The sequence below is a fragment of the Leptosomus discolor genome, chromosome 2 (assembly GCF_034619465.1).
Source record: "Leptosomus discolor isolate bLepDis1 chromosome 2, bLepDis1.hap2, whole genome shotgun sequence".
Lineage (NCBI taxonomy): Eukaryota > Metazoa > Chordata > Aves > Leptosomiformes > Leptosomidae > Leptosomus > Leptosomus discolor.
The window spans coordinates 67,851,236-67,878,680 of NC_141392.1; the positions used below are offsets into that span (position 1 = coordinate 67,851,236).

General features: G+C 40.4%; 1 protein-coding gene across 1 annotated transcript in view; it reads left to right on the forward strand.

Moving 5' to 3' along the window:
* The window catches only part of MTCL3 (MTCL family member 3), a 31,136-nt gene extending 3,691 nt beyond the window's left edge, over positions 1–27,445 (forward strand). The window contains exons 3-6 of the mRNA XM_086461239.1: positions 1,330–1,488; positions 24,166–24,237; positions 24,877–26,052; positions 27,335–27,445. Of these exons, the coding sequence (XP_086317365.1) occupies positions 1,330–1,488; positions 24,166–24,237; positions 24,877–26,052; positions 27,335–27,445 (1,518 nt within the window). The remainder of the gene's footprint in view (positions 1–1,329; positions 1,489–24,165; positions 24,238–24,876; positions 26,053–27,334) is intronic.

A 27,445-nucleotide genomic window follows, 5' to 3' on the forward strand; every position in this document is an offset into this window, starting at 1 on the left:
GTTTAATACCAGGTGTAGGAAAAGACATCAAGCTCTAGCCCTGTGGTGGGATTCTCAGCTCATCCTGCAGTCTCTTTGGAGTTATAATTGAAATTCCCCTCCACTCCCTCTTTCTGTTGGGCATTATGTGTCTTGAGTGCGTGTGCAGTGGGGGAGGTTATTGAACGATCTTGTGCTACACTGCAGTGTTGTATCTGTAATTCACACACACTGGGTTTCTTGTCAGGGGAGGCTGAGTCACTAGCTGCTGCTGTTTTCTGATAGATTGGATTCTTCTAGACTGCTTGCTTACAATTACTGTTTTTTTCTTTAGAGTTTTAGTATGTCAAAGAGAGTTCTTTGACATACAAACATAAAGATGGTTCTCGTGAAACCCACAAAGGATAGCTCTCTGAGCTCCCCTAGCTAATGCTAAGAAGGATTAATTATACTTTCCAGTGTTCTAAAAAAAGCAGGAAATTAGGCTTTTCAAATTATGTGTCTAAATCACCATCATAACAGTGATTAGTGTATATTTAAATATTTTTGGTGCATGATTATAGTTTTTGGTGGTTTCACAAAATACAATGCAAGTGGCTTGAATTGCAAAATTCTCATTACTTTATATCAAGAAGAGGAATTAGATCTTGACATGTGCTGTTTAACTCTATTCCTGTGAAAATGCATTAAAAAAAAAGAAACCCAACAAAAAGTGTTCCTTTTCATTTAAAATATTGGACATCACTTGGGTGAACACAAGGTCAGTAAAAATGTTATTTGTTCATATTTTACTCCTTACATGAACCAATAGTAGTAAATTCCAGGTATTTAGATTATCTATCCTTGAAGGAGAGAGAAACTAGCAGGGTTGAAATAAAGATGTGTCCGTTCGTGGTTCTATACAAGGCACAGGTAGGGAAGGCCTGGATAAGGTGGGCCCTGCTTTTAGATGCTTCTGCGTGTTAAGTAGTTGAAAGGCATATGCCATAGCGTATTGAATTGAAATGTAAGCTAGCAGTGGTTGAGAGAAAATAGATGCTGTACTGTCTTCAGGAATAAAGAAGGTCCTGTTTTAGCATTGATGTAACAGAACCTAAGGAGTTGGGGTTGATTGTCTAATGTGGTTTCCAGTGAAGTGCATAGGAATAATGTACCATTTTTTGGAAGGAATTGGATTGAATTTGGAATAATTTAGAATTCTATCTGTGGATGTCCTTGTCTACGTGTTTCTCTACGTACTGCTTCCATCAAAACACCCAGAATTAAATCTCTAAATGCTTGCTTAGGCACTAAGCACTGCAGCAGTAATTCCTTTTTTTAATCTTTCTTTTGAAATACCATTTCATTTAGGTTGCAAAAGATGTATCGGTGAGACTTCATCATGAATTAGAAAATGTGGAAGAAAAACGTACTATAACAGAAGATGAGAACGAAAAATTAAGACAGCAGCTTATAGAAGTTGAAATTGCCAAGCAAGCACTACAGAATGAACTGGAAAAAATGAAAGAGGTTAGTGTTGCTCTTTACTTCTACACAAAGTATTCAAAGGTCTCAGATTCTTATTGCTGAACTAACTGGTTTTCTTCCTGTAACTTGTTTTGGGAGCACAAGATATGGCAGGCAAAAGTTGAAAGTTGCAAAGAGTGCTGAAGTACAGCTTGGTGATTGGGAAGCCGAGAACAAACTGAAATAGTCAGTGTTTCCTAGGCGAAATAAAAACCAAACTGTGGCTTTGTTTTTCTGGTACAAGGAGGGAAATGTGGAACTGGTGGTAACAGAGTTCAGAGGCTTTGAAACATTGTGCTTATGTTATGGTACACGCAGGAAGAGTGCTGAAGGGAGTCAGAGGCACCTAAATTTGCAGATGATGTTCCCCACATGTTTTTACAAAGACCGGTTATTTTTCCCTTGGTAACTACCACTAGGCACTAGCAGGCACACTGAGACTGGGGATCTAGCTGCCTCCTCATCGTGTTCAGCCATGCTCGTTGGAGTATTGGGAAGTGAGAGACTCTACCTGGCCTTTCGGTCTAAGCATCATTTTACATTACATCTTCAAAATTACTCCATTCACCATTATATAGAGGCAAGATACTGTGCCATTAAGTAAGCAGAAAATTGTATTACAGTAGTAATAGCCTGGCCGACAAAGATAACAAAGCATGCAGTAAAAAGAGAAACTGTTGACTAAGAAGGACTTCTCAGAACAGATTTTAGAAACAGCTCTCCAATTCAGTGTTTAAAACTCAGTGGGTGCCAATGATTATCACTTTTAGCAATATGGCCTGGCAGGAATGCCAATGTCTACTTTGATCTTAAGTGAAGGAGAAGAGATGTGTTTCAGAAAGGGAGGAAATTGTGTATTGTATGATAAGTTACGGTAGTTTTAGGAACTGCAAATGCTTACTTTAAGTGATGTAGTATTAAAAATATTCATATGTTTTCTTTACAGGAACTGAATTTCTAACATGTCAGTAGAGGATAAAGAGGTGTTTTGTTCCACCTTCTACTGGTTTTCTAGATAATTGCAGATTTGAAAAGGGCATGAAATCTGAGCCTTGTTCAGCTTCCCTCTCCTCTGCTTGAGACTTTCTTCTTCTGTTTTCACTCTGGTTTCTGCCATCAAATACAACCCAGTTTCCAGGACCATCTTCTTTATAAGAACATGATCTTTCTGTAATTATCCTTACAACTTGTTGAAAAGCTTGGCTTTACTCAAAATTTTTCATTATTCTCATCCATTCAGACTCTACTTTCTTGTAGATTCCCATTTCTGGATCCTTTCCTCCTGCCCTCTGATAGGTTGTACCACTGTAAGCTTCTTTTGCCTTGCTTCTTCTTATGCATCTTCACTTAAGTGAAATGTAGTGGCAATTTAATAGCTTATGTTCTTTGGGAGCTGTGTACCTGCAGGAAATTAATCCAATAAGTAGGTTTCTTCGTCTCTGTCATCAGTGGTAGCGTTCTCCTTATGCCGTTTCTTCCCTCTGGCCCACTATGCTGAACTATGGTTCTGTTGCTGTCATACTGCTCTCCACTTCTTTCTTTGGCTGAGGTGTTTGTCCCTTTCTATCTTTGCTGTTGGAATCAATGGAAGGATACTGGAGACTCCAGAAGAAAGGAGAGTGTAATGTTTAAGTTAGGGGCTGTTCTACACAATACTGTTTTCATGAAGCTTGGAACAGATGGATGGTTCCCACTGGCACAGAATGGGGGCACTGAGCCAGAATGGAAAAATTCAGTAAGACTTTACAACAGAATAGAGTTGGAGTGGACAAAGAGTCAGAAATACATCCTTATCCTGAACTGGAAAGGGGAGCTGCCATGCTGTCACTATATGTGTTGTCATAATTAGGCAGGAGTTTTCATTTATGTATTTCAAACAGGCTGCTGGGTCCCTTTCAGTAGGAGAAGGCTGCTTTTCAGTCTAGGACTTTCAGCACAGCATGGGGGAAGTTGGAGGATGGTTGAGGAGGTGCAAATCAGAGAAAAGTAAGTTTGAAGTGAAGCCAAATTATTACACACTTTGCAAGCATGCCATGACTTGGGGGACCAATGGAAAGATGCTGGTGAAGAATACTGATTCTTACAGATTTGAAATTTAGAATCTGTGAAGAAGCTATGAAAATGTTAACATGAAACAACCACGAAAACAGCCCAAAGCAGTATGAAGTGCATTAGAATTTTTCTGTGACAAATACCTTTTCTTCTTCTCTGGCAGTCAAAGGTTTCATGCATCTTAAAAGTCATTGTTAGATAGTCGTAAAGTTAATTTTCTGTTTGCTTGTGAGTTATTTCCCCTGGTTTCATGGGTTTACAACCCTTTCTCATTTCAGTACAATGGAACCTCCTGCTTAAGGAAGTTCTACTCAGCATAAATAGAAATGCAGAGTCAAGACCTTTTGTCTGGATTGCGATCATCACTTTGAGCTTAGAATTAATGGGAGAGTTAATCTCCAAAGACAATGAAGCATTTTTATTTTATAGTATAATAACAGTGCTCAGAGTATGTAATGACTGATTTCTGTACTTTTATGTCATCAAATATACTGCAAACCCACAAACCTTTCCATTCTTCTTAAAATCTATTTATGTATAAATGCCATGGGAAATTTGTTCCCCTTTTATAATGAACAGTGTGAGATAGCAGAGAATGGTTAAAAGACTTAATAGAAAATGTTGGAGGCAGAAGCATAATTTTTTTGTTAGGTAGTCTCTAAAGCACGATCAAAGCCAAAGTTCTCTCTGTGTAGTTTCTATATTGTTTTTAAAAACGTGGTAGACTTGACTGGAAACATGTATAAAAGATAAATGCTAGCAGATGTGTTTGGGTAGAGACAAATCCAGAGTTCTCCAGTAAACACTTGGGTGAATATAAACTTGTGAATGTTTTCGTCCATTAATATGGAGAGATAGTTGCTGTTTGCTTTCTTGGATTGGAGCTTTTGAAAAAAATAATTATGGTAAGTTCCATGACAAATGGAAGTTGTTGTTGATGGCAGCAGAAGCTTGCAAGCATCCAGGATTTGGAAGGTGTTCCAGCAAAGCATGTATTTTCTATCAGTTACTTTTACTTTCGGTCCCCCAACCTGCAGCTATTTCATTTAGTGTTATTCCTGTGTATGTCCACACAAGATTTTTAATCTTCACTGTCAGTTCTTGCAATTTGTTCATAGCAACTGCTGCTGATTTCTTGGTTATTATTAATTGTAAAGCTTTTTGGGACGCTGAAAACAAAGTAGCGGAATTGTTTCCTAGCAGAAACAGAAAACAACTGTAACTAGATGTAATTTTTTTCAGATATTAAAAAAAAAAAAATTGAATTAGTTGTTCATTAATTAATTAATATTCGCTAATTTGTTGGTAAACATCGGTTAAATCCTATCTAACACTTGTAGAGCTTTTCATGATCATAGTACAAACTAAGGATTCATTCATTTGCTATAGCTATGTAGGAAATGCCCAGTTAGCCATGCTTTAGATGGCTTGTTGTGAGACAAATGAAGTAGGGGCAAAACATGACAGATGTGCTAGACCCTGGGCTTTACAAATCCTCATTGCAATGCAGATATGTAATTGCAAGAGGCACAGTGTTTTTCAGAGACATATGTCTTTCTGGATAGAAGTAGATTGCTTTGCTAGTGCTCCAAGCTGGGCAGATGCAAGACAGCTCTGTTCTTTCAGCCACATTAGGGTGATGTTGTCAAGCTACCATTTTCTTTTTCTGAGCATAGGTTATTAGCTCAGATGCAGAGCTTGCGATAACCATGGCTACACAGCACGTGAACCAGAGATCTCTTTTGTCCCTTCAGTTCAGACTGCAGGCAGAGGAGTTTATGCCTCCCTACGTGGGTCTGTGTTTTGCTGGAGTGGTGCCTGTCTTGTCAGTCAGTCAGTTTTGTACGCTGCATGGAAATGGAAGAAGACAGCAGGGTCTGGGGAACTGGGCATTGGAGCTGGGAGGAGGAATCTGAATTCTGTTCCTGATTTTGATACTAACCTGCTGTGGGACCACAGGAAAGTAATTACACTTTTCTGCCTACTCTTGCAACCTTTGCCTGCCTTGTTTATGCACAGATTAGCTCTCCATACATCTCTGAGTGCTCAGGCTGCACAGAACCCAGGAGGGTAGCTGGGAATTTCACAACAAAAGCTGCTGTAAAAAAACCCCCAACAAACCCAAACACCCCCCCTTCCAAAACCAAAAACTGAAGAGCTTTGAAAGAAACTGGTAAGGGATGATCCCAGTCCCCTTGATCATGAATATCAGCTTGCCCACTGTGTCTCTTGGATAAAAATCCAGTGTCTCTCCTTTCTCACAGCCCCTTCTCTCTCTAAGCCCCTTCTCCTGCCATTTAACCACAACCACTTGTTTCCAGTCTTTCTCCTATAGCTCACAAAGTCTCAGATTTTCTGTGTTCTCTCTCAGTCTTGATCCTGTGTCTGGTGTTGTGTTTTTTGTTTTTTTTTTTTTTTCTTTTGGTTTTCTTGTAGTAGTGGCTGTTTTGCTGTCTTCTGGTTCCTAAGTCCCGGTCTTGTCCTCCTCCCTCCCATTCACTACGTCCTTCCAACTGTTCACGAGTGTCCAATCTCCTTTCTGGATTTGAAGTCTTTTCCAGTTAATTTTCCTTTTATTCTGCTCCAAGTGTATTATCCCCATTTCTTAGTTACAGCTTCTCCTGTGAAAATTGTCCTTTTCCCCTGATTCTTCCACTCCCTCATACAAATCTATCAGCTTCCTTGGTTTGGCTGTTCCTTTCCTTGTTTCCAAGCCTTAGCTCTTCAATTTTGCATCTGTATTGAGAGCAGTGGAGGATCACTTACTGTGCTAGGAAACAGCAACTATATCACTGTGAGCACTGGAGAAAAGGTTTCTGATTCTCATGCCTAGTCTCAGTTTTATCTAGACCCTCATGTTGCAACAATTACAGGACTAGTTAGGCATTGCCTTCTGGCCTGGAGTTGGAATGTAATCTGTCAGCTGGAGAAAATGTGCAGACTGATAGCTGGGGTGGGAGAGGATGTGGCAGTTTGTAAACATAGAATTTTCAGCAATTTAAACTGGTAAACTCAAAGGTTATGATTTGGCCAGTCATGACTTGGATGAATTAGAAAAGGACGAGGTATGTATTGTATACAGAAACAATAATGTTCCAGAGCACAGGCATACTGGGACTTCTCAAAAGAACAATTGCTAGAATAATTTAATGTGAGTAAACAAGGATATTCTCTTCCTGGAAAGAGCTGAATAATTTTGCAGAAATTTTCCAAAATATTGACAATGGTGATAACTTATCCTGAGAGAGATGCTTGGCATGGAAAATCTGCCGTATCTAAAATGTGGTGAAGTTGTAAGAAACTGGAAACAAGTTTCAGAATGGGTGGTGGTTTGCAGCATTTCCAGTAGGCAAGGCAACCATATCCAACAGCAGCATTACATTTTTGGATGCCTTCAAAATTGAAACTTTCTCTTCCGCTATTTGTCTTGGTCCTTTCTCTCAGGACCTTAAACTTCACCATCTCACAGTTGGGGCTGCCAGTGATACCACTGGCCATCAAACCCATGACCAATGTTTCCTTATTTGCAAAAGATCCACCCAAGTGTTTCCCACAGCTGACTTGTTTATCACCTGTGGCAAAAATTATCTTCAGTCCATTGCAGAAATCTTGTGACTTCTAGTTGTCTGAAAAATGTTTCATCTATTTCATCTTATTCATCAGATGGTCTGGAGAAGATACCCCAAATGATGCCACCCGTGCTTCTCTGTCCTCTAATTCTTTCCCATAGCTTACAGCTGGCCCATCACCTGTTACAAGGCAATGCTACATACAGTTGAACTGCTCTTTTGTGTAGATCACAATGCTTCTTCCTCACTTTTAGAGTTTTTATCAATCCATGGCTGCACTCCAGGCACGTGAGCTATCCCGTCATGTCTCTCTGATCCCAGTGAGGTCATAGCTCTGTAAATGTTCAGGGATTTCCAGCTGCTTTTACATCCTGCATGCATACAAGTCCCTGGAGATGGATACTTGGTCATGCTGCTTTGAAAGGGAAAGTTTGAGTCTCCTCCACCATACTGTCCCCCAAGCACTTTCTAATTGCACTTCATGTTTTCATTTCTTTTCAGGGTCTGAGCCTCATTTCAAACAGCTGGTAATGGAGGGAGTAGGGACAAGGTAGAGAGAGATGAGACGCTAATATGCCTGCTGATGTAGCTGATCAGCTTCACAGGATCCGTGCAGTAAGCGGTACTCTTTGAAGAGTTACTGTAATTTCCTTGCTCCTGGCACCAGATGGCAGCAGGGGAGGATTTAATAGGTCTCTCGCAAGCCGGGTTCCTTCCTGGGTCTTTTGGAGGACCCAAATACCAAGTCTATCAGCAACACTTCTACTAAAAGTACCTTTAAGCAGAGGGTTTTCATGATCTGGAATCTGAGTTTGTTGCCTCATGAAAATTCAATACACTTTGGTGAAAAGAACAACAGGATAATGAGGAGGCTTTTTTAAAAAGAGATGAGAAACAAGTCTCTGCCTGAGTTTATACAGGAGAAGTCCCCTGTCTCCAAGTGCGTCTCAGTGATTCTCTAAGTGCTACATCCCTGCAGAGGCAGAACCCCCAGTTACTTCTGTGATTCTGTCAGACTTGCTTGTGTGAAATTCTCTTACCTTTGGTATCCTGCCCAAATATTTTTTCCCCTTAAAAACAGTACTCAGCAGGGATGCTATTCATCATCTGTGAGGGTGTGATTGTGACATCTTAGCTCAGAGCACATTGTGATCAGTTCCACAGATTTCACAGTGAGCTGGATAAGCAGAGTTTACTTCAGTTTAGTTCTTTGAATATGAGAAAAGAATTATAATGCAGAAATAATTTAATTTGTTACAAAATCTGTTGTAATAATTCTCTAAAAATGTCCTGACATAAACAGGAAAAAAATTACTTGTGTTTGAGAAGTGGTTTACACTTAAAATTTCGTATTAATTATGCATCAACCATCAGCAATTCGTGAGGTATTTGCTTCAAGAGAGTTTATCAAAACTGAACATAAACAGCCTGATTGTTAATAATAATATAGCTCCAAAACATACATAATAAATAGTGAATGAATAAAATAAGAATAAAATTAATAAATGAATAAAAATAATAAAGCCTCATAAATAGCTTATTGTGAAGAGGTTTTGTGAATAAAGATGCTTAGAGCGGATTTTGTTCAGACAGTCATTGAAGCTGGTGTGCTGCTTTATGGATTCCTTTTGAATTGTCTTAAAATTTGCAAGGATGTGTAAAACGAGTGGCAGGATTGCTTGCTAATGAGGAAGTAATAACAAAAGAGTGGAAACTGTAGTAAAAAAGAATATATCGGGAATATGTTTAAACAGAAAAGTATGTAGCCATCACAAAATAAAGTTACGTTTGATCAATTCTTCTGATTCTATAAACATGGTGCTGCTTCTCTCATTTGATGGGGGCATGGGAGTCCCTTCTTTGTGGTAGAGTGTTACCTTGTTTTCCTTCCTTCCTGTGATGGATATAATCAGTCTTAGATATGCGAGTTCTCTTGTCAAAGTTGTTATTATTGATACTACATACAGTCTCCAGGTGAAATTAGAGTCTCTTTGCAGTAATCTCTATGCAAAAAAAATAAAATAGTAATGACAGTCTTGAAAAAAAACTAACCATAACCGAGGCACAGAATAAGAGCTGAGCTTCCAAACCCATAGAAACGCTGTGTTAGTGAAAGGACATGAGTCCCTACGTTCTGGTGTCAAGTCAGCACCTGAGACCATTTTTTTGCTTGGATCATGCTTGTCAAAGTTGTTCTTTGCTACAGATTTGCTTCCATTAGTCCACAACTAGGTTCATAAAGTATATCAGGCTAAGAAAGGGCCCACACACTGACAAGTGATGCTAGCACATTGCTCGGATGGTTTTGGCCTGGGTCGGCTACCACTGCTACAGTGCTTGGGCATGATTTGGGGTCTAGCCTGCGGCAGAGCTCATTCCTGCTTGACAGTTTGGATACACTCGTGCTTGTTTGGGAGGAAGCTGTAGGGAAGTTTAGCTGTATTGTCACTTTAGCTGAAAGGAGGCTGAGTAGCGGAGAGCCACTTGGCATCATGTCCTGAGAACAGTCCTTGACGATTTCATTTACTAGTGTAAAAACTAGGCAAAGGGTCTCTGGCTTGGTGTGGAGATAGATGCGATGGCAAATGAGGCACAGAAAAGCAAGTCTAGTCCATTGCTGCCATGTAAATTCCTGCTGTTGATAATTACCGTCAAGGGGCAATTGGAAGCAGTGACAAACCAACACAACTGGCATGCCCAGTTGTCTGTGGGAGTAGTGGACAGTGTGGTAACAGTGACTCAGCTGGTGGATGGTAACTGGTTACCAGAGAAATTGGTTTGTGAGCATCAACTCACAGTTGGGCAGGCTGGAAAAGATGTATCTTTGTTGCTACAGACTTTAGGGTGTGAATTCTTTGAGATCTAAAGGAGAAAGAAGGCCTTTTTTATCTCATTGCCTAAGTAGGCGATGTTGCTAACGACTTCAATAAGGTCCTCAAATTACCATACTACATTAATAAACAGAGGAAAGTTTGGGAAATCCAGTATTGCTTGGTTTATATTTAGTGATCTTCTAATCTTTTTTTTAGCACTGAGCTGTTTGTAAGCCTGAGAAGTTTACAGATTTTCTAGGAAAAGACAGAAAGTTTTATAGGACTCTGTAATGGTCCTCAATCACAGAATGTAAGTTCTTGTCTTTGCATTTCCCAATTTCAGTGTTTATTTACTCAAATGGACATTCAAGTGTCCAAATATGTAATTTAAACATGGAGGTACCAATGAGGTTGCTCAAATGGGAGAAAAAGTTGCTAGGTAACTTAAAAGTCTTAAGTGCAAAAATGAGCTCCCTGGTTTAGCTGGCTTTTTCATAGATGTCATGCTGCCTTTCACAGTTGTATCCATAGATTACATAATCCACATTGGTCCTTTTGTTGTTCTTTTGTTTATGACTTTTTAAAGAACATATTATGCTCTTTCAATTTCAACTATAATTTTATTTATGATCATTTTGTAATTTTTGGCAGGTCTCTGGAAGTTTTTGTAAGACACTGTGTACGATTTGCTTAGTTTGTTAAAGAAAAATTGCAAGATAAAGGGGCCAAATTCAACTCCTTTGTACTCCTAGAAGAGCATGAAGGGGCATATAGAGGTAGGCCAGGTTTCTCTAGATTTAGAGGAAATACAGATGACTTTGCAAAATTGCTTTCTATCAGCTGGAAGGCTTTATGGAGGCAGAATAGAGACATTCCAACCGCTAACATTCTGTGATGATGTGATTCTGTGATTTTCGAAGTGCTGAACCAGAAGTCCAGATACATGTTTTTGCACAGAATCAATATACACAAATGTCATAATCTTACTGGAAGTCTCACCAAGGCTTTGATGAATAATAGTAATACATGATTTCTGCCTGTTATACTACTGCGTTCAGTCCACTGTTTAACCACACCAATTCCTTCAAGAAACACCTGGAAAAACAGCACTTGCAGTGTGCTGATACAGGTCAAAGATTGTTTCAGATTGACAGGAAAATTACCACAGCTTTATTTTTGTTTAGTGCATGTGCTCACTGCTGGCTTCAGGTCTGTCTTTCTCATAGTCTTAAATTGAACTCTTCAGCAACCCCACACGAAACAATTTTATGTATTTACATTCTCTGGTGCTGCTAGCAAGTCTACAGTTAAAAAATCTGGCCACTGTGCAGCCTAGTAGATTCATTAGTTATTCTGCATATAGAATTTCCCTTCTTGGTGCATCTTTCACGTCCCTGCGTTCCTGATGGCTCACAGCCCTGGGTTGTTTGTTCTGGTTTTAGGAGAGTAAGCAGAAAGTAGCACCATGGAGGCAAGCTCTGTCCTGTGTTTTGGCTGAACTCAGCTGCCAGTGAGGAAAGAGAACCTTCTTCTGTCATAGTACAGATGGCTGTTCTGGAGCATTCCATGGGCTCTCAGGGAGTAACCTCAGTGCAGTTTCTAGTGTAAAAACAGGTGAAAGAGATTGGCAAGACCTCAAATGGGAACAGAGACAACAGAGCCATGTGCAAAAAAAACTTCCACAGAAATTGCAATATTTACTATTCAATACCTTACTCATTATTTCTTCAGAATGATGGTTCTGAGAACTTGGGCGACTTGCATAATTCTTGCAGAATCAGAAAAGAAAACTGAAGCAAGTATAGCCTCTTCATATGCTGCTATATATGATTAATAAGTAGTTCCTGACAGACAGAGAAAACTGTTTAATACCTAGTGTGCTAATGGCACACAGTAGGATGCAAAAGATTTGGTATGATGCTCTGGGCTTTTGATTGGACTGTAAGTCTTGGTCCTTTTCTTTCAAAGTTGTTGCCTAAGCCGTCTTTTCTTGCCCCAAAAGAAGAGGCAATCCAATTTAAAAGTTTTGTTGCAAATGCTTGATAATGTCTCATGTTTGTCTGCAGTGCACTTAAAAATAAAAAAAAATATGCAGTATGGTGAGGCTATTGGTTGCTGGTTGTGAATTTTTGGGTGGTCCAAGCCAGTATGTAGGAAATCAAGTAAAGGCTATCCTAGAGAAAAGTAGAGTCACTGTCCAAACATACAGAGATGGGGTTAGAAAAGCCAAAACCCACCTGGAGATGAATTCTGATGAGAGATGTTGAAGGTCTACAAGAAGGGCTTCTACAGGTGTATCAGCAGCAAAATGAAGACAAGGAAAATGTGTGAACGGTGCAGGGATTTTTCTTTGCATTGATCTTTACTGGTAAGACCTTCAGCCTTCAGGAATCCAAGGCCTCTGACATCAATAGGGAAGTCTGGAGCAAGAAAGACTTATACCTGATGGATGATGACAAAGGTAGGGAACATTTAAATAAACTAGCTGTGCACAAGTCCATGGGGTCTGATGGGATGCACCCATGAGTGCTGAGGGAGCTGGTGGTTGTCATTGCAAGGCCACTCTTGATTATCTTTGAAAGATCATGGTGATCGGGGGAGATTTCTGAGGACTGGAAGAAAGCGGATGTCACTTCTGTCTTCTGGAAGGGGAAGAAGGGAGGGTGTGGGGAACTACAGGCTGGTCAACCTTACTTCAATCCCTGGGAAGGTGACGGAGAAATAATTCTGGAAACTATTCCCAAATATACCAAAGACAAGAAGGAGCAGTCAGCATGGATTTACAAAGAGGAAATCATGCTTGACCAAACTGATAGACTTCTAAGAAGAGATGACTAGCTTGGTGGATGAGGAGCGAGCATTGGGTGTTGTTTATCTTCACTTTAGTAAGGCTTTTGACACAATTTTTCGTAACATTCTCCTAGACAAGCTGATGAAGTATGGGCTAGATAACCGGACAGTGAGGTTGACTGAAAACTGGCTGATGAACTACCAGGCTTTTACAGTTCTGGTCAGCAGCACAAAGTCCATATGGAGGCTGGTGACAAGTGGCGTGTCTGTCATGGAACAGCAAAGGCCAGCTGCTTAGAGGGACTGGAAGCCAGGAGCCATACACAGTAACACAGCCTGTAGGGCTGGGGCCCTGTCAAGCGGGGGACCCGTACCTCAATGAAGTGACCAGAACAGGCCCGGGATAGTCTGTGGCCAGGCTGGACAGGAGTAGAGACTGTGTGTGACTGTGCAAGGCAGCAAGGTGATTCTTCATTCACTATGAGTGTGCTAGCTGTGCTCTACCTCTGAACTACCCTGTAAGTACTACACTCCAGAGAGTAGAATGACATGTTTTGAGTAACCTTCTTCTTTTAGACCCTCTCATTTGCACACATTTATAGCCATATTCTATGGTGTATGTCACTGCGTATTAAATAGAGATGAGTCACTTGACAGGGAGAAGACCCAGCTATAGGGCTCTGGGATCAGCCCAGGTGCTCTTCTGAATTGTGTGGAATCAATACTAGCCACGAACAAGAACACCAGGCTTTTGATGTTTGTTCCATACAACCTGAAGGTTTATTTTTCACTTACCACAGTGCTCATAATATCAAGAAATGCAACCCTCTGGCATTTTAGGAGATTCAGGTTTGGATAATGCTGCATAGTTAAGAGTTCCAAGCACTGGGTTTCTTATTTCAAAGTAAAGGGCAGTGGATTAATCTTTTAGATGTGTAGGTGTGCTTTTCTGAGGTGTTTGCTTCTGCTGAGATATTTTGACATGTGATTTTTTTCCCCCCGTTGCTAGTATTAATGATAACATGTATTGAGATGTGTAGAATGAGACCTTTGGGTATCAATTCTATTTTGCTTTATCCTAGTTGTATGATTATGTTAATTGCCTTTGGCTACCTCAGCAATGAATCCAGGTTAGGATAATAATCAGGCTCTTTGCTTAGGTCACAGATGAGTACTTGCACTTAGAAGGTATTTGCCATGCATTTGTTCCCATCATTTGTGTGTAATGAGAGGTTTCCACATCCCTGTAAAGCATGACTGATGATGGCATCCAACTGGCCTAATTACCAAGAATGTTTTATATTACAGGCTTGGATGAATTATTTTAATTTTTACAGGTGCTAGCAGTTTAGATCTTTGATTAAATGATTAATTGTGACACTGGCCCAGAAAGAGCTTTGAACTGGAACATTGCCTTGATGCTACACATAGATACACTCAAAGGTTTATTTTCCTTGTGGTGTGCTTCAAAGAGTATTGTTGCTTAGTTCCCAAACTTTGGTCAGGTTTCATGCATTCAGAAATTATGAGGCCAGAACTGTATAATATGATCAACCAGCCTGGCCTCCTGAATCACATGGTTCATAACATACCCCCAGGTATTTTATTTAAACTGATGCCTACTTTTCAGAAAAGGGTGCTGGTCTGTGCTAAAAATTGACAGCTGGGAGCAGTCTACCACAACTCTTCCTGAACTGTCCCAGGAACAGTTACAAATTTCATCTCCATTTTCATCTGAATTTGTTGAAGCCAAGTTACCAGCCAGGAAACGTATGTACTTACTACCACACTAAATTCAAGAGTCCAGCATCAATTCTTTGGTGGTGGTTTTTTTTTTTTTTTGAATCTACTTGCTTAGGGTTGGTATCATTTAGCCATCTAAAAATTAAGCATTTAACCTAAGTTAGGAATTTGGCCTCAAAGAAGAAAGATGGGCACTACCTGGAAGTGATTCATTCTGCTTGTCTGAGGGTGGTTTGACCTGTGGAAAGGCACATCCCTTTCTAGTTATTGCACAGTGAACCTCAGTTTTTACATCTCTATCCTAGGACTAAATTAAGACTTTTGGTCACAAAATTACAGTTGGACATTATTTCAGCTGATTATCCTCTATGACCCTGTACTCTTTTTCAGATATATGGCTTTTCAAGAGATCTTCTCTGTTCTCTAGGTTGTTTTCCTTTGTCTTAGCATAGCTTTCACTCCTTGTTCTTACATGTGTTATCTTCATATTTAGTCATATTAAAACAGATATTTGTTTGCACCAGGGTTTATATCAGTGACTATCCTTTTCAGTATTTAACATGTCTTCAACCTTTACTCTATCTGCATTCTTTATCCAATATTATTTTATTTTATGTTTTTTCCAGGCAGTGGCAAAAAATGTTAATTAGTGTAGGACCAAGAATTGATTCTTGTGTAACCCCATTAGGACTGCTGTGGCATTAATTTGCAGGTGACTTGATGGTTCAGTGACATTTATGATAAATGATGAAGAGTCGGATGTTTGTTTATGATAGCTAGTTAAAAATGCATCCCAGTGATTAAATATTTATAATGAGCTGAAGACTGTCAAACTTAATTTCACAATGAGATTTTTACATTTCTAGCAAAGGGAACCTTTAAATAACAGTCTTAAGTCAACATCTACATGGAGGCTTTAAGTCAGCCTAGAAGCCACAGCCCCTTCCCTTGCTCGGAGTAAGCATTTTACTTAAGAATCTGAGCAAGTTTCATTTAGGGGGAAGAGTCATCAATTAGGAGGATGAGGCATAGGGATCAGTCACAGGTCTTACGAGCCTTTTGTAGTCAGCGAAGCCACTGGACACTCTGCTCCAGCCAGCACTGCAATATTGTCCTTCCTCTCCTCTCCATCTTTGCATGGTCAAAATACCAGCAAAAACACTGGGAGCAGGCTTATGGGAGGGCAGACTGGTACCAAAGTGAGAAAGGTGGGTGTGGGGATGTCCAAACTGCTAAAACGTCTTCCTTCCATTTTAGCTTCTAGCCTCCGTAGTTTATTTTTCTAGAGCACCTTGTTTACGTGAGCTGTTCAACAAAACTTAGATTAAAACTTAGATTTCATTTGCGGCAGGATCACGCTGGCGTAACTTCAGAGCACTGCAGTCTGATTCTCTGTTTTCAATAACCTAAGTTCCCAAACACCTTTGAAAGTTCTCCGTATGTTGTATCACAGAAAATATTTTTCAGCCAATTTACAAATGTCTAGCTTTACAATAGAACTTTCCCAAGTAAACACAGGCAAAAGAAGAGACAAAGAGCAACAGAAGATCCCTCCTTGTAGCCAGAGAACAGAGTGGTTATTGCTGACATGTGAAAGGTGGAGAAAATCTTCTGCTCACTGCTGAGGCTTCTAGACCAAGTGCAAATTTCAGAATTTTTCCTACCTGAATTCATCTTAAATTTTTGCATCCTCTCAAATGAACTCTAAAATCTCATTTTTACAGATGTGCATGTTCTTGATGCCATCCTACCCCGCGAATCCAGGTGAGGGACTGTAAGAGCTGTCCGTGCATTTAATACAAATCTTCAGTATGAAATGAGCTTGAACACAAACGTACATGTGTGATCAGCCCACAACTTTTCAGAACTGGCTTCTGTATACATTTCCAGCAAGCAGCGTAGAGGTGCACATTGTATGCAGAATCACTGTTATTTGGTTTATGTATATATGTTTTGGTAGCCAAGACAGTGAACCTAATCTGGTTGCTTGCACTTTCCCATTCTCATGAAAATTTCTTTGGAATCTCTTCTGAGATACTCTTCTAAGACAACTGAAAAACTCCCTATGTGGTAATAGGTGTAAGAAAGAAAACTCTTTAGATTTGGCAAAGTCTCATATGTATTTAATTTATAATTGCCACATCCATGTCTGTGACTGTGATTATTGTTATTGTTAAGTGGTGGTGTTTTGAACTATGTTGACATACTGTCTGTCATACTCACAGTCCTGGATAAAGACTGGGACAGTGCATTGTACTAGGTATTGTGACAAAAAAAACCCCACAAAACAAGGCGTTGTGACAAAAAACCTCTCTTCTCCCAGAAAAGTCAAATAGCTGAGCTGACAAATAAATGGCAGCTTAGGAAGCCCTAGGAAATAGGTTTAACTACCATCACTTTGTAACAAAATACCTTATTCCAGCACTTTCCCTCCAAAGAATGCATAGTGTTCTGAGATTTCCTTTTGCATTTCAGGATTAGGGAGCTGACTGTAAGCTGACTGTGATCTCTGCATCTGTAATGAGGCCTAGTTGGATAGCACTGAGGAACTAAGCATGTCTAGCTCTTCCATCTTTTGAAAGGTTCAAATGGCAGGAGACCTCTTCTTCTTCAAAGAAGTTGCTTCCACTGTTTTATGATATCCTGGTGGATGAGGGAGTGTGCAATCACAGAAAGCACAGTATCAGAGTTTGGCTGGCTATTTGACCAGGTCATATGGAGAGCTTTGAAAAGGCAGCTTTCATCTTCTACTGCTCAGGATTTTTTTCTAATAAGAAAAGGAAGGAAGCAAATTTAATGGAAACATAAATGTGCTGCTTCATTGTATGCGTTGCAAAGAATGGGTTTACCTGGTTGTACCACAGAGTTATCATTATTTACTCTAGCAATGTGGTTTTGGTTCAAAATGCAAAGGGTTTTTCTAGGTAAAGTGCAGATGTTGTGTATCTTTTCTCTCCTTTTATTTTTTTTTTTCCCATTTAATTGGGAAATGTATAATGGCAAAGGATCTGAAAATGATAACTGAAATAACTCCTAAATAAATGCAAATGAAATAATACAAATATTGGAAGGCAGCTCCTCTTTTCTCTTCTGCAGTATGAAGACATTCAAAAGACTACGTAAGTACTATTTTCCTCTCCATGGTGAAGTAGTAAAGATTGCTTTCATTTTGTATCATTCCCCAGCAGTGTTTTCAAATACGCAAGTTTTAATATGAAGAGAGCATTGCTGGATCTAGTAGGGATATGCTTAGTGTTTGCTTCATGGACAGGAGTGCTGAGCTTCTTTGTGTTTCACTTATCCCTGCTTTTTCTTTCCTGCCTTAATTTTGCAAGCAAGTGGAATACTGAAATACAAAGGACTTCTCCTGCCCTTGAAGCGAGGTGGAAGGAATAAAGGATTGTATCATTTTGTGTACTTGAGCCAATGACAAAGGCAGTGTATTCAGTTTGTTGCTGGCAAATTGCACAGATAGAGTTGCAGAATAAGTGAGAAATGTTAAAAACCAAGAATTTTTTTGAGGAGAATATGCATTTTCAATTTGCCAACGTGGATAGCGTCCATTTAGTTTTAGTGCATATTCTAATACATTGAATTAGAGTCAGTGGCAGTAAACCAAAAAAATCTGTCTTGCATCTGTTTTGATCCAGCTCTATGAACTACCTGACCTCATTGACTGAAGGGAAAATGCAGAGAGGGTCTTAGGGCCAATTTCCATTTCCCTGATCATAGCCGCTCTGTGCCAGACACAGGCAAGTTTGTGCAGCCCAAAAGTTGTTCAATATTCAGTGACTTTTCAAGACTGTAAAAATGGTGTTAGGTTTGCTCTGATTTTTGAAAGCTCTGCAGAACCTGTCACAGCAGTTGGGAGGCAGCTAACTATAACAGCTTACAGTACAGTCGTGTGCAGATGAGAAGGTTCGGTGGTAACTGTGGAGATTCGAGAAGCTGCACAGCCTTTGCCTTAGCCTGCTCTGTGAGGAAGGATAAGGGCTGTTATGGGGGCTCTGTGCACTCATAAATCCCTTTATGTGTTAGGAATTCATCCTGTGGTTGCCTACATTGATTTTTAGATCATATACCCCCAGACCAGGCTTGAAACAATTAAACATAAGTGTCTTGAAAAATCTTGATATGTTTTTCTTAGGGCTTCTTTATTAATTGCTAAGAGATTTATTGTAGGGTAGAATCCGGTATCCAGAATTTGAGTTCATTTTACAGATTTCCTACTCAGTCGAGTATGATGCTATTATTTCCGCATTGTGTTACTCTCAGAGTAGATTTCATGTCTTTTTATACCTGAGCACTGAGCATGACAAGTGATGTTAGGACCGCACGTTTGGCTTGCAGTTTAGGGCTGGCAAGAGAAGGATTATACCATCTGGTCTTGAGAAGTGCTTAGCATCTCCAGCAAGACATTGGATAAACTCCAGTGAAGGTCACTGGAGAATTGATGCTGCTGAACATTGCAACAGAATTGCCTGTTGCATGTGATCTGGTGTGCATATAATACAAACATTATTTGTGGTCTTATCTAGACTGTGGAAACTTCTCAGCATTGCCAGAACACACATGCAGCCCCACGTGTACTGGCTACAGCAAATGCTAGAATGGTCAGGTCAAACCCAGTTTTACCTCCTAGTCTTTCAGAGGTAAGCAGAGATTATACAATATACTGATACATGCCCCAGTTGCTGGTCTTACTGTCCTCAGTGCTGTTGAAATATTTCATTAGTAATTGAGCAGTTCAGCAAAATCCCTATTGTAGAAACAGTATTATATGTATTTTTCGCTTATTCTTTTCTCCTGCAGATGGGTAACTTTGTTCAAGATTATTAAAACTGTAATGCTGTCTGGTAAGCATTACTGATCAGACAGTGCAAAAGCAGTCTTAGTTTCTTGCTTTACCTTTGTCTTTTTTTAACTCACAATCATTCAATGAACTGAGTATGATTTTTTAAATTATGTGCAAGAAAAATTATCTGAGCCACCAAATAGAGTCCTGAGGCAACTGGCTGATCCATGTTGCCAAGCCACTCTCCATGGTATTTGGAAGGTCATGGCAGTCAGGTGAAGTCCCTGGTGACTGGAAGAAAGGAAACATTACGCTCGTTTTTAAAAAGGGTAGAAAGGAGGACCCTGGGAATGACCAATCTGTCAGTCTCACCTCTGTGCCTGGGAAGATCATGGAACAGATCCTCCTAGAAGCTATGCTAAGGCACATGGAGGACAGGGAGGTGATTCAAGACAGTCAGCATGGCTTTACTAGGGGCAAGTCCTGCCTGACCATCCTAGTGGCTTTCTACAATGCCTGACTGCATCAATGGATAAGGGGAGAGCTATGGATGTCATCTATCTGGACTTCTGCAAGGCCTTTGATATGGTCCGCCACAACAACCTTCTCTCTAAGTTGCAGAGATACGGGTTTGATGGGTGGACTGTTCAGTGGATAAGGAATTGGCTGGATGGTCGCATCCACCAAGTAGTGATCAATGGCTCGATGTCCAGATGGAGATCAGTGACAAGTGGTGTCCCTCAGGGGTCTGTACTGGGACCAGTGTTGTTTAACATCTTCGTTAATGATATTGACAGTGGCATTGAGTGCACCCTCAGCAAGTTTGCTGATGACTCAAGCTGGGTGGTGCAGTTGGTATGCCAGAGGGAAAGGATGCCATCCAGAGGGACCTGGACAGGCTGGAGAGGTGGGCCCAGGTGAACCTCATGAGGTTCAACAAGGCCAAGTGCAAGGTCCTGCACCTGGGCTGGGGCAACTGCCAGTATCAATACAGGCTGGGAGAAGACATCCTAGAGGGCAGCCTTGTGGAGAAGGACTTGGGGGTACTGGTGGATGAAAAGCTGAACATGACCCACCAATGCACAATTGCAGCCCAGAAGGCCAATCGCATCCTGGGCTGCATCAAAAGCAGTGTGGCCAGCAGGTCGAGAGAGGTGATTCTTACCCTCTACTCTGCCCTGGTGAGACCTCACCTGCAGTGCTGCATCCAGCTCTGGAGCCCCCAGCACAAGAAGGATGTGGACCTGTTGGAGCATGTCCAGAGGAGGGCCACGAAAATGATTGGGGACTGGAGCACCTCTCCTGTGAAGGCACACTGAGAGAGTTGGGGTTGTTCAGCCTGGAGAAGAGAAGGCTCTGGGGGGGGACCTTATAGTGACCTTTCAGTACCTGAAAGGGGCCTATAAGAAGGCAGGGGAAGAACTGTTCACAAGGGGTTGTAGCGACTGGACGAGGGGTAATGGTTTTAAGCTAGAAAAGGGTAGATTTAGGTTGGATGTTAGGAAAAAGTTCTTTAATATGAGAGTGATGGATCACTAGAACAGGTTGCCCAGAGGGGTAGTGGAAGCCCCATCCCTGGAGACATTCAGGGTCAGGCTTGATGGGGCTCTGAGCAACCTGACCTAGTTAGAGATGTCCCTGCTTATTGTAGGAGGGTTGGACTATATGGCCTTTAGAGGTCCCTTCCAACCCCAATACATTCTATGATTTTATGAAATTATCCTTCACAACAAACTCTCAAAAACCGTTCTAAGATATGAGGGGCAGATTTTTTTGCTACAGTTGAGAAGACGGCAAAGGTGGCTTTTAGTGGCACTACAGTATGCTTTGTGGTACACTGTGACATGGGAAAAGGATCAACAAGTGGTGAATTACATTAAAACATGATCTAACACAAAAATTTTTGAACAAACAGATTTTGTACATGAAGGTGGCTGAATCACTCAGTCACCCTGTCTAACATTTGCTAGTGTGTCAAAACAAGCAACATGCAGACAGTTTTAATAGTGTCCAGTCGCAGGGATAATAAGAAGATTCACTTGCAGGAGTCTGGGTTGCTATTTTTGTTTTTGCCGTATGCTTATTTGAACATTTTTTTCCTTTTTCCACTTTGCTTTGATGAATTTATTTTCATTAGCAGCAATAAATTGTGGACTTGTACAAGGCTTGAGAGAAATGATAGAAAGAGTAGCCACTATAAATTGTGAAATGTACCTCTGAAAAAACTCTCAAAATTTTATTATTTATAGGAGGATATACTGCTTGATATGTGGCATTCTTTGTTCAGTATGAGTATTGCCTCAGTGCCCTAACACGATGTTATGGGGCACTGTGGTTTTGCAGATGTCATCTGTCAGCTGAGATGTCCAAGTGAGACCTTAACCTCTACTGATCAGAAATTATCTCATGGTGTTTTTCACAAGAAAAGAGATCATACCAGTTCCAGCTGGGCCTAATCCGCTTACCCAAATTGTTCTGCTAATTGCATTGTGCATGTTCCTCATTGCTTTCTGCTATAAAATTTTGTTGCTAAACACCATCATTTCATTGGTAATACAAGCTCAGTGGATGGTTTGTTGTAATTCAAGTAGAGCAGAATAGAAAGTAGTGCCTAGTCATTACACACCACAACTGTTGTAATTAAAATGTTGCTATCTTGACTACTAAAAGGAACACTAAAGATATAGAGAGAAAGGAGAAAACCAGATTTTTCATTTTATGTCAAACCTAGAAAAACACTTTTTGCTCTGTGTACTTTCTCTTTTTTTTTTTTTGTCATGGGAAAATTTTTCATATATCTCTTATCTTCTGCAGAGTTGTAGGGCACACAAGAAGTTACAGCTCAGCATTTCAGAAACTCATATCTGGAGAGATGCTGAGCTTGGTGGGGTGAATAGAAGGCATTTAGGTAGTCAAGCAGAAATATAGTTTAACTATCCCTTAATTATTTTTTTAGTGGGTGGTATTGGCAAGAATCCGGAGCAAGGAGAAGTTTGCAGAGCTAACTGATTTGGAGAGGGTTTTTTCAAAGTGATAATACATAGTGGTTGAATTAATAGGAATACAGAGGAGGAAGGTGCTCCTCTGAAAGTTTAAATTTGCCAATTCAAAAAGAAAAACAACAAAAAAACCCCTCCACATGCGTATATCGTTTCTGCAATAGGATATCTGATGGGTGACCCTGGAGAAGAATCATTTTGTTTGTAGACTGCATCTCAAAGTTGTTTGCTTTATATTTAAAGGGAAAAAGTGAGTTAATTTAACTATTTTGTGTGTCTTTTCTGGATTGCTTTAGAAACTTGTGATTCACAGCTATCCAGCTCTCTAGCTAACACAGCTAATGATCTTTGATTAGTTTTATTGTTTTGTCTACTGAGAGCATTCAATGCTTCTGCAAGAGACAGAAACATTTTAATTCCTGTTCTTGGTGGACCCATCTGTGAATTTTAGTTCTGATTCTGAATCTGAGGCCGTTTTTCTCAATTCTTGCATAAATCTGTAGTGAATTTGAGCAATCATCTAATGAGAAATCATCTCTTGTGGTTGCTCAGATTTATATGTGAGTTATATCTATGGTGTTGACTTTTCCTTTGGAGTGAGCAGTCCACAAGCTTAGCATTTGTTATGTGGATGTTCTGCAGAAGAAACAGAACCATTGGTACCAGCAGGAAAATAGTACACAGGACTGTTATGTACAGCGTACTCGTCCACTGTACTCTGTTCCTTGAGGATTATGAACGTATTTTAATTCCCACTGTATGGAATTGGATGGCTAGTGCAGGGAAATGCGTGTTTCTCAACAGCACAAAGGATCCTTGTATCAGAGAACCGTCTCAGAGGGAGATGGTGTTGGTTGTGTCACTGCCCTGCCTCAGGGCCTACATTTTACCTGGGGAACATAAAAACTCGGAACAGCTGCAAGTGGGATGTTATATATTAACGTATTCTCTCACTCGCTTTCCTGCCGTTTTCCTGATGGTCTGTGTTGAGTGTTGACAGAGGGATGGTTGCAGTTTTTTTCCACTGCTACCGCTTGCCCACTATTGAACTTTCTACTGTCAGCAATTACGAGATTTTTGCTGGATACACTAGTAGGCTTCAATCCCAGTGCATCCTGCTCTAAAAGCAGAGTTTTTTCTACACACTTTGGCTACATAGCAGATGAGAAGACATCAGAGAAGCTTACTCATATGGTGGTGCATGCATGTGTTTGTGTGGTGCTGTTGTTAAGCTAATATGCTTTGTTTCTCTTTAGGACTTTGTAGTCAAAGCAGTTTTAAATTGTATTTATTTGAATGTGTTCTGAAAACCTAGCAACCAGATCTATGTGTGAGTTTGCACAGAGTTTGTCTACAGCATACACCTACAGACGTGTGACCGCAATACACTGCAAGCTTGAAGCCTGTGGGTGGGACACAGAGAAAGGTGTGCTTGTAGATGTACACTCAAGTCAGCTGGCAGGACCTCAGTGACACTGTTTCATGTAGCTTGCCTACCAGAGTGCTAAGGCTACATGTCTGGCTAGATGCATCTTTAAGTGCCTTGGCCCCATTAGGCTTAATATCAAATGGGCAAGCTGGGTTTCACTGCTTGCCTCAGCTTTCCCATCTGTAAGTTACCACTTGGGATACCTGCTTTCTTACCTCTCCTGTCAGGTGTTAAACATTCGTTATGCACTCTTCTTAAAATGTGTTGAATAAAAAAAAAAAGGTAACAGACTGCTTAACCCAGTACTTTACTTGTATAACGTTGCTGTGTCATTTTTGGGAAGCTTTGTCTCCCCTCTGTGTGTAGTCAAGGATCACAAGAAATTAATTCCTTTATAGTTGCATTTGACTTGCTATGTTCTAAAAGAGTGACTAAATGATACACCTCTTCAGTGAAATATTCAGTGCACCTCATTTTGTTGTTGTTGCAGCAATCACTGAAAAGAAGAGGGAGCAAAGACCTACCAAAATCAGAAAAAAAGTCACAGCAGACACCAACAGAGGTATGTTATGGTAACAGTAGCCTGGATTCTCATGTGGAGGCTTCAGGGACACTGTGGAAATGATGTACCTGATTTGTAGATTTGCACTTTGCTTGCTTGTTTGCTTTGCTCTTTGTTTTCCTGTACGCTGTGAAATGGAGAGTTCTTACCCCAGATCTGCGGTCAGAAAACACTGTGTCAAGGACCACCTAAACAAACCTCTGGTGCTGCAGTAGAACCCACAACCTTTCATGTACTCTGTATTTTAGGCAAAATAAGTAAATGGGAGCACCAGTGAAACAAAATTACAGGCCCTTTGTGTGCTGACTTCAGGTTTTTTGAACACTGTAAAGTCGATTACAGTGTTGCAAGCATAGAAAATACGAGGATTTTTTACAAGCCCCCCACCCCCCCAATGTATTTTCTGGGGACTGTGCAAACTTTAGTCACAAGTACAATAGTCTTTTCCCCACTTTCAAATTTGAGTATTTATTTCCTTTTCTTGAATTTATTATCAGTGAAAAAATGATTGCAGGAAAAATGTCTTAGTATCTGAAGCTATGTACCTGTGATTGTTAATCTTGTAATTTAAAATCATCCACTGGAGGTCTCCTGCTTTACATCAAGTTTCTTCAAATACTACTTCTTCTTTTTTCTAAGGAGGACAATGAAGACTTGAAGTGCCAGCTACAGTTTGTCAAAGAAGAAGCAGCTTTGATGAGGAAGAAAATGGCTAAGATTGATAAAGAGAAAGACAGATTTGAACATGAGCTGCAAAAATATAGATCATTTTATGGGGATTTGGACAGTCCCTTGCCAAAAGGTGAAGCAGGTGGGCCACCTACCACAAGAGAAGCTGAACTCAAACTTCGATTGAGACTTGTGGAGGAGGAAGCCAACATTCTTGGGCGAAAAATAGTGGAACTGGAAGTAGAAAATAGAGGACTGAAAGCAGAGCTTGATGATTTAAGAGGAGATGATTTCTCAGGGACCGCTAACCCGCTCCTGGGAGAGCAGAGTGAATCCCTGTCAGAATTACGACAGCATTTGCAGCTAGTAGAAGATGAAACAGAATTGCTAAGAAGAAATTTAGCTGATTTGGAAGAACAAAACAAGCGTGTAACAGCTGAGCTGAACAAATACAAGTACAAGTCTGGGGCCCATGAGAGCTCTAGGCACCATGACAATGCCAAGACAGAAGCGTTACAGGAGGAGCTAAAAGCTGCGCGAATGCAGATCAATGAGCTGAGTGGCAAGGTCATGCAACTCCAGTATGAGAACAGAGTCTTAATGTCCAACATGCAACGCTATGACTTGGCCTCTCATCTTGGGATCCGTGGCAGTCCCAGAGACAGTGATGCAGAAAGTGATGCAGGAAAAAAAGAGAGCGATGATGATTCCCGCCCCCCTCACCGCAAAAGGGAAGGCCCCATCGGTGGGGAAAGCGACTCTGAAGAGGTACGCAACATTCGGTGCCTGACACCCACGAGGTCTTTTTATCCAACGCCATCTGGATGGCAGAAAAGCTTCACTGACAGGCAGCAGATGAAGGACATTCGCTCTGAAGCTGAGCGGCTAGGCAAGACAATAGATCGCTTAATTTCTGACACAAGCACCATCATAACAGAGGCGAGAATTTATGTAGCTAATGGGGACCTCTTTGGGCTGATGGACGAGGAAGACGATGGCAGCAGAATACGCGAGCATGAGCTTCTTTACCGAATCAACGCACAGATGAAGGCCTTCAGGAAAGAGCTCCAGGCTTTTATCGACAGACTCGAAGTTCCAAAATCTTCGGATGATCGAAGTGCAGATGAACCTTTGTCAGTGAGTCAGGTAGACTTTTACTTATTACGGCCTACAGGTAAAAAGGCTCTGCCAAGTGAATTAAGCCTCAAATTCAATGTATGGCACATGAAAATTCTTTATTCTAGACAGTGGACAAAAATTGCTATTTCTGAAATTTAAATCCTCATTTGGCCATATGAAACTTTGTTCTACCAATGAGGCTGTTTGTGAATAGCAAATAAGTCTGGTCTCCTGGAAGTTAAAAGGATTATGCTCTAGGAGGTGGAAGATTTTACTCCTTTCTGGCTTTGCAACTGCATTTGCCAAAGTTGTGCCTTCATCACCAGTAAAGGCAGTGCAGACAGCATTTTTGGCACATAAATTAATATGATTGTTTTCTTAGTGATTGGGTTCCTGTTAAATGAATAAAAAGAAAATCTTATTAATTTTAAACAGAAGGAAGCATTAAATTTCCAAAATTATACAGAATATGACAAACCACTGAGAAAAATCAACCATGCAAATCTACTTTACAGAGTCACAGAGGCACACACTAGTGTGAATATTGGAACTGATATAACCGATTGTATCTTGTTGAAGACCTATGAGTCACTGCTTGCATGCAGCAGCCACTAGCATCTTTTCTGTAGTTCATTTTTATGCAGAATTGTTCAAGGGAGGTTTTGAGGAGCAAATTCCTTGCTGACTCAAGATCTTTTGGGATGCAAAATGAAAATTACCTACCCTTATCTTACCATGCAATCCTATAGTTAGCAAATCTTGTTATTGCTCATGGTATTACCCAATGTTTTAGTAAGTCTCTTGCTGTGTTAATTTACTTTGTGATGTCCTGCTAGTTTACAGTCAAAGTAGTTGCCAGGTGAAGCTGAAAACTATTATTTCTTATTCCTATGCTGACTAATTAGTCTTTTGTTTCCTTGTATCAGAAAGTCACAGACGCAGTGAGTTTAAAGCTAATCAATTACTATACATGTATTGCATGAAATCAAACTGAAACGGCATTTAGCATGCTCACTTTCTGATGTAGCAATAGCTCTGAGCTTGTAGAGCTCCCATTAGCTTAAAGGCAGAGCACTGCATGGGCTTATACAAATTTAAAGCAAATTAATTAGCATTTTCTCTAAACAAATACCAGCAATAGTTAAATTGGACATTTCAGGGCTTGACCATGCAGAACTCCTACTGAAGTCAATGGGAAATGGGCACTTGGTCCCTCCACAAGCGTGGTCTGATTCACTGTTTTGTGGAAACTTTGGACTTGCTATTCCATTAATTGACTTTCTCTTTGTCTTTGTATTTACTTTCCCAGATGTTCCAGCCTATCATTTTGCTTATTCTCATCCTTGTATTATTTTCATCCCTTTCATACACAACAATATTTAAACTTGTCTTCCTTTTTACATTGTTTTTTGTACTGTAA